At 39.1% G+C, this 6,948-nt stretch overlaps 1 protein-coding gene across 2 annotated transcripts; it reads right to left on the reverse strand.

Moving 5' to 3' along the window:
• Nucleotides 1-270: 270 nt before the first annotated feature.
• On the reverse strand, nt 271-3,051 carry LOC120104645 (heat stress transcription factor A-4b-like). Of its 2 annotated transcripts, none has more exons than XM_039116130.1 (3): nt 2,873-3,051; nt 2,356-2,723; nt 271-1,611 (listed from the first exon to the last, which is right to left on the reverse strand). In XM_039116130.1, exons 2-3 carry the CDS (start codon nt 2,575-2,577, stop codon nt 478-480), a joined length of 1,356 nt encoding a protein of 451 aa, XP_038972058.1. In that variant the 5' UTR covers nt 2,578-2,723; nt 2,873-3,051; the 3' UTR covers nt 271-477. The 2 variants fall into 2 exon arrangements, with proteins under 2 accessions (XP_038972058.1, XP_038972059.1); XM_039116131.1 differs by having other exon boundaries at nt 2,356-2,785.
• Between the last annotated feature and the right edge of the window lie 3,897 nt (nt 3,052-6,948).

Raw genomic sequence — 6,948 nt, forward strand, 5'->3', positions numbered from 1 at the left:
AACATTTGTGCAACAAATAAGCTTCCTCTAATCCGTCAGTTCTAACCTTCAGAAGTTCCAAACACATCCACCACGATGCTGTGAATGCCTACTAAGGACACTTTCAGTTATTAACATATATTTCAAATTCAGTACATGAACATGTAGCAGTTTAAATTAACATGAAACATGCGAGATAAAGAACTAGAATGTTTTTCCCCTTCTTTTTGGGTGATAAGGCTAAACAGGAGGTGCGCTAAAATCTAACTTAATGCTTAAATCCATCTCATGTCACTAGCACCAAGATGAATCCATAAATTAATGAAATATCATAACAGTGCAACAACAAATTACTTTTGTACTAATGATGCAAGCAAGAGAAATAGAAGTTGAATGTAGAACATCTTTATCGTACATGAATATAACCAGTCATACCTCACTGTCAAGCTGCAAAATCTACCACCAAAAACAGTCAAATCTAAAACAAAAGAACTGTCATCATGTTTTCTCAGCTGAAGTGAGATGTCCCATCTTGTCTGCAAGGTGGTCGACATTCTTCCTGCTCCACCAAATATTTCCCCTCTCTGCCATCTTTGCTTCAGATCTTCTGTCATTTGCATCTCGTCTTTCTGACTGGACCTCCTGAGTGTCAGAGGAACCAGGAGTCTCTGTGAGAAATTGTTCCCAGAACACATCATTTACACCAGTAGGCACGGTAGAAGCAGCAGTCCCAGCAGCTCTATCTCTCGATGAATCACACTCAGGAGCGGCAGGCTCTGCATTTACATCTATCTCAGAAGCCTTACTCCTTATATCTGTGTGAATCTCTGTTAAGGGAAGAGCTGGGCTTTCTGCATAACTTGTAGATTCTGCCAGCTCTGGCGATGAATCAATATCTCCCAGACAAGGTGAAGAAGGGTGCAATTTAGGTGATGGTGATTGCAGATTCACATCAGTGTCCCCTGACGATGCATGCATCTCTGTAAGAACTACACCAGACGGCAGCGAAGGTAAAACACTGTCATAGTACATCTCTTCACCAGAAGCTTGACTCACACCTCGGAACAAATTCTCCAACGAATTCAAGGATGATTCCATCTTCTCGAATGGCTCTATGTCGAACGCATGCATAGATGCAATGTCTGATTTCTCACTGCTCGTACCCTGGAAAGACATGATACGTTTCTCTTCCATATTAGCATCCTCACAGAAGTAATTGGCTTTGGGCAATCTCCTCTTCTTGCTGTGAAATTCAGATTGTTGGACAAAGTTAGAGAAAAATCCAGGTTTCTGCACGATTTCGGTCAAGAAGGCCATCATATGTCTCTGGCGGTGCTCCATAGTGTGTAATCTCTCCTCCAAAGATTGCATTTGCTGCTCCATTCCATGCTGTTGCTGACCGTGACTCTGAAGTTCTGATATAAGCAAACCCTTCTCACAATTGAGCCTCTCAATTTCCTCCTCAAGCTCACGTCTTTCTGATTCTGCTAACGGCCCTGAGTTGCCCTGGTGTTGCAGCGAATGGCTGTGTATTGGCTTGCGTCTATGAATATTTTTCAAGAGATGCCTCTGGCCCCTTATAAAGTCCTCGTTTGCAAATTCCCACTGGTCAGGATCTATTTTTCTAAAACCCTGGAAAGGGACAGAAGAAATATGAATTCATGCTAAGAAGAGTATATCAGCGACCATTACAATTCCTAAATGCAAAACTGAATTATAAACCAAAGGCACAAACAGCAAAAAAAGGAAAAAAATGAGAGAAGTGATCAAGGGCATAGATGAAAGACTGTTTCCATTATCCTGGATTATATGTATGTAAATCTTTTTTTTTCCAAAGGAGAAGGGATTATATGTATGTAAATCAATAAGGCCATCCATGAAAAGGTTCCTGATCTGTCCATGGAATACAGCCCCCTCTTAGATCACTTGCATGCATTGCAAGTGCCGTATTTCAGTTATACACTCAATACTAACATTAAATTTTTCAATGAAGTTCTGGAAAACATTCTGCAATATAAGCCAAATAAAACCATTACTAACCAATTCAAAGTTTTTTCTTTTTCCACCCCCCCAAAAAAGGTTCAGGATCGCATAAAAAGTAAGCAACTCATATTCTTGGATGGGATTATCGACAGGGAGTGCATATTTGAGTCGAATGTGCATATAGTATTAAAATTCTACCCTAAAGCACTGTAATCTAGTGTATTAGATTACATCCTGTTCATATATCACCAAGAAAAATCATGCTGTTCATAGAGACAGCATAAACCAGTTCAAATGATAAGAGAAACAAGAAAAGGCAAAGGATTCGAGACCAATTAATAAAATCCCATTGGAAAGATGAGTTCTTTCATTCTTCCAATCAGGCTCACTTACATAAGTATTAAGCTGCCTGACGAAGCTGGAGAAGTTGTTGTGCTTGAAGTACTTGGGCAGCAAATCCCTGGCGAACTCCGGCGGTTTCCACACGATGAAGCTGGCATTGGTGGGGCTCCACGACACAATGGAATTCGTCGACGGGTCATCCACCATGTCATACGTCTTGGTGAGGAACGGCGGCGGGGAATTCGATCCTGATCCCCCCTGCGACCCCTCCATCCTATCAATCAATCAAATCCAATCCAATCCGACCAATCTCTCACGGCCAATTCCCCTCCTCTCATCCCACCCTCATCGGAATCCTCTCTCTCCATCTGCAACCTCCATTGATCCAAACAAGTTCAGATCCGCGAACGCCTTCACATCTACAATTGGGGTTGGATTTCAGTTGACTGCGTGATATCTAAGGTCAAAACCCTAAAAAACCCTAGATTTTTTTCATGGATTCATCACCAGCCCCTGAAAATTTCGGCAGTAGGAGAGGAGGAAAAAAAAATAGGCGAGTTTTTCGTACCTATCAAAAGGCAGCAGAGCGGTAACGCGAAACAAAGATTTTTTTTTTCGATAATTTGATGCGCGCGTAAACGATGTTCTTATAGTACTGCGAGACTTTTGCTGAATTTTCTAGAAGAAGAATGGAGAACAGAATAGAAGAATAGAGGAGACATCCGTGAGACTTCGGAAATAACCCGGGTTACAGCGCGGAGTCACGAGTTTTCTTTGGGGAGTAGACCGCTCTTTTTATCTTTTATCTTTTGACTATCACCGATGTCCAAACCAATATTCTTATCCATGATATTGGTGATTGCTGGTTGGGTGTTTTTTTTTTTTTTGAAGGATGTTGGGATTTTTTTTTAATAAATTTATTTGGGTTTTTTTTGGAGGGACTGTCATAATTAATGATTCATATTTGCATTATTTTTCATTTATAAAGAGGTATCCGTAAAATTAATTAGTACCTGCTTTGTCTTTTAATAGAATAGTTTTTCGCACGAGAGAAAAAATTCTCTTAATAGAATTATTTAGGCTTTTTTTGAGAAGCCATCAAAATTAATGGGTCTATATATGATGGCATAGTCCAACTTATTCAATTTATTGTTCTTGTTGTATTTTATGAATGTTTGTATAATTATAGGATTCATAATTTTATTTGAGAAAAACCGCTCTAATATGATGGGTGTCTGAGTGGTTGAAAGTGACAGAATCTCTCGTAATAGATTTGGTGAATGGTGATGTTTTATTCCTCAGTAATATGGTTTTTGCTTTCTTGAGTTCAGAAAGAAATATAGCTTTCATGTATTTTCACTAAGTTAAATAGATAAAAAGGAACTCTACCTTTTAGCTTTCCGCCTCTTATTGATAAGATGAGATGAATGATGGAGTGAAAAATAGAAATAATAGAGGACAGTAGCTAGGGTAAGAAAGTCAAGCCAACTCATTTTTGTTGCAATGAATTAAAGAAACCTTCTTCTATCCTCTTTTTCATCTATGCTCTTGACTATATTATTCTAAAAGAAATATCTTAACCAATTCCACAATGCCGCCATCGCCAAATGGCAGCAAAGTAATTTTAGTATGATTTAATATTAAAAATATTATAAACTAATAGCCAATTCTGATTTTCAATTCCACTTCTTATTTTATACCATATTTTAGAAAGAGACACAAAAAAAGAAAAATAATAATTTATAATAACGAGCCCTTCTTTTCAATTCCACTTCTCGTTTTATACCATATTTTAGAGACAAAAAGAAGGATAATAATAAAAAAGCAGTATGGTATGTAGCCATGAGGCTCGTTTCCACGCACGCTCTTCCTATATGAGCTTATCCTTCAATTTATTTAATTTATCAAAACTATATACGACAAAAGAAAATCTATCCCCAACTTGAGACCATCATCATCCTTTATGTCAGCCATGTCCACCACATGTATTCAGAGGCTGAGGCATTCGCAATTGTTGATGGGCAGCCTTCAGCATTCCAATCTCATGCGACCTGATTTAATTAAAGTTATCAAAAAAAAATAAAAAAATAGTATTTTTATGAAAATAAATTTTTCATATTTTATAAAAAAAGTTCATAAAAAAAACAAAAAAAAAAAGCTACTTTTCATCGGTTGAAAATTAGAGTTTTTTTTGTTGCAACCACCACTTGTCCTAAAAATTTAAGTTAATAGAATGAGGTAAATTTATTTATATATTTTATATTTTTTACACTCTTCCTCATATATGGGCCGAACTTTTCTTTAAGGGATGAGCCCAAGACCTCTACTTTGATACCATATTACAATCACCACTTGTCCTAAAAACTTAAGTTAATAGGAAAAGATAGATTTATTTATATATTTTATATATTTTTTAAAAAATATATTTAAGTTATTAAAATTTATAAATAAATTTTTTTTCTTTATTAAAGATATAATAGGTATTTTATACAACTTTTCTAAAATAATAAATGCTCAATCAAATTTAAGTCATTTTAAAATATATTTTTTTTTTTTTTGATCAATTAGATACACAAAAACTATTTTTTCAGACATATATTTTACCTTTTTTTTTTTCTTTTTATGGCCAGGTCCCCACTTCGTGTCTCCATTTTGGTGCAGCACAGCTTATTTCCAATGCCGCAGCCTTCTCATGCACCATTTCCCACTCACGGTCCCACAGTGCCTGCAAGCTGTAGTTTATGCTTCCCTCTTTTCTGGAATACAAACTCGTTACGTCTTCAGGGAAACCAAGGACAGGTTGTAAATGTTCTGGGCTTTATGGGAAACTTTGGCTTGCTATCATGGAATTATTCCAAGACGTCATGCCTTATGTCGCCCTTGAGCTCCGGACTTGCCAGACTCATCCTGACTTGAGTGGGGTTGCTGATGTGGTGGAGTGCACTCCAACAAAGAACTAGGGCTTCCTTTCCCTTTGGCATTCTATGCTTTCCCACGTATTTGTAATTATTTTTATGAGTGATTTGATCCAAGGGAGAAAGAATAGAGGACTTTTTGCATGAATCGAAATTAGTCAATGAAGTGGAGATGAAGCCTATAAGGACGTCTTTCTAATTAACTCTCATGATTTTAAAAAAAGAGATGAATCCATTATCTTTTTTCGTGCACATTAATAGTTGGAGGTTAATAAATCGATTTATCAAAGCAAAAAATTATTAGTTGCCTCCGATAACATTGGCCACACCTTTCTAAATTCAAGAATTGGTTAAGATAGGCGGGCATGGTGATGACTTTTGTAAACTCTATTTTACAGCTTTCTAAAGGAAATAGAAATAAGAGGTGAAAGAGGGATAGGATGATAGAATAAATGATGCGACATCTTCGCATCAAGTATTGCTTCTGGATGCAAAAAGGTCGTTTGATTTCTACCTCAGCCTATGCCAATCAAAATCTAAGTAGCATCAAAATATTTTGCTTAAAACACTTACGCGGTGCAAAGCTTATGATAAGCATTAATCCATGGGCATAATTTGTTGCGTCATTTCTAGATATGAAAAAAAAGAAGTAAAAAGATGAACATTTTTGTCCAAAGACTCATGAACAAGGAAATGCCTGGAATCTTAAAGAATGGAGCTTTCCCGCTAGAATATGGTGATACCATGGGACCCAGCCAGTCCATAGACGGGTCCAAGAGGAGAACCCCCACGGCTTCCTTCAACTTGGGCTCCAATCTGTCTATTCTGGTTTAATTTTATTCAGCAAGTTGAAGACAGCGATATATTTGAAGTTTCTTCGATGTCAACCAGGATTGTAACGGTCCAATGTTTCTTCCCCTCCAAGGCACCATAGACTTTGGTTCTAAAAATCCTTGGATTTCATCAGCTGACTCGTCACGGTGTCCAGGAAGGTTTAGACCTTGCCCCATCTCTCTAGAATAGGACTTTGTATGTACTCTGGTGCCAAATGTGGAGGGCAATTTCTTGCACGGTTCTGGGATGTGAAATGAAAGGGATTGTTGCGGGGACGGCCTTTGGCCGGAGCCTACACAACAGCATAGCCCACATTAAGCTAGCAGAGAAAGAAGACGCTCCGGCCCGCACGTCCAGCGCAGACGGGGGGAGACTGGTGCCCTCACGGTTTTGTCCCATAAAAGGGCCCTCGAGAGAAAAGTATTTCCACCCCCTATTTAAGGCACAGAACCTTTCCGCTACTAGCCGATGTGGAACTAAATTCAAGGCTCTCTCCCCCCACAACATAGCCCCCCCAGCGGGAAGGTCCTGTGTCGGATTTTACCCGCCAGCCCCCTAGGCAACCTGAGGGGTAGTCAATGGAGAAAGGAGGCGCCCCTTCCTGGCGCGCCATCTGTTGCGGGGACGACCTTTGGCCGGAGCCTCACACAACAGCATAGCCCACATTAAGCTAGCAGAGAAAGAGGATTGCGTTCCTCCCGAGGTATTGTCCGCTTTGGGCGCTCCGGCCCGCGCGTCCAGAGCAGACGGGGGAGACTGGTGCCCTTACGATTTTGTCCCATAAAAGGGCCCTCGAGAGGAAAGGATTTCCACCCCCCACAAAAGGGCACTCGAGAGGAAAGGATTTCCACTCCCTATTTAAGGTACAGAACTTTTTCGCTACTAGCCGATACAC

The sequence above is a fragment of the Phoenix dactylifera genome, unplaced genomic scaffold (assembly GCF_009389715.1).
Source record: "Phoenix dactylifera cultivar Barhee BC4 unplaced genomic scaffold, palm_55x_up_171113_PBpolish2nd_filt_p 000058F, whole genome shotgun sequence".
In the NCBI taxonomy this organism is placed as follows: Eukaryota; Viridiplantae; Streptophyta; class Magnoliopsida; order Arecales; family Arecaceae; genus Phoenix; species Phoenix dactylifera.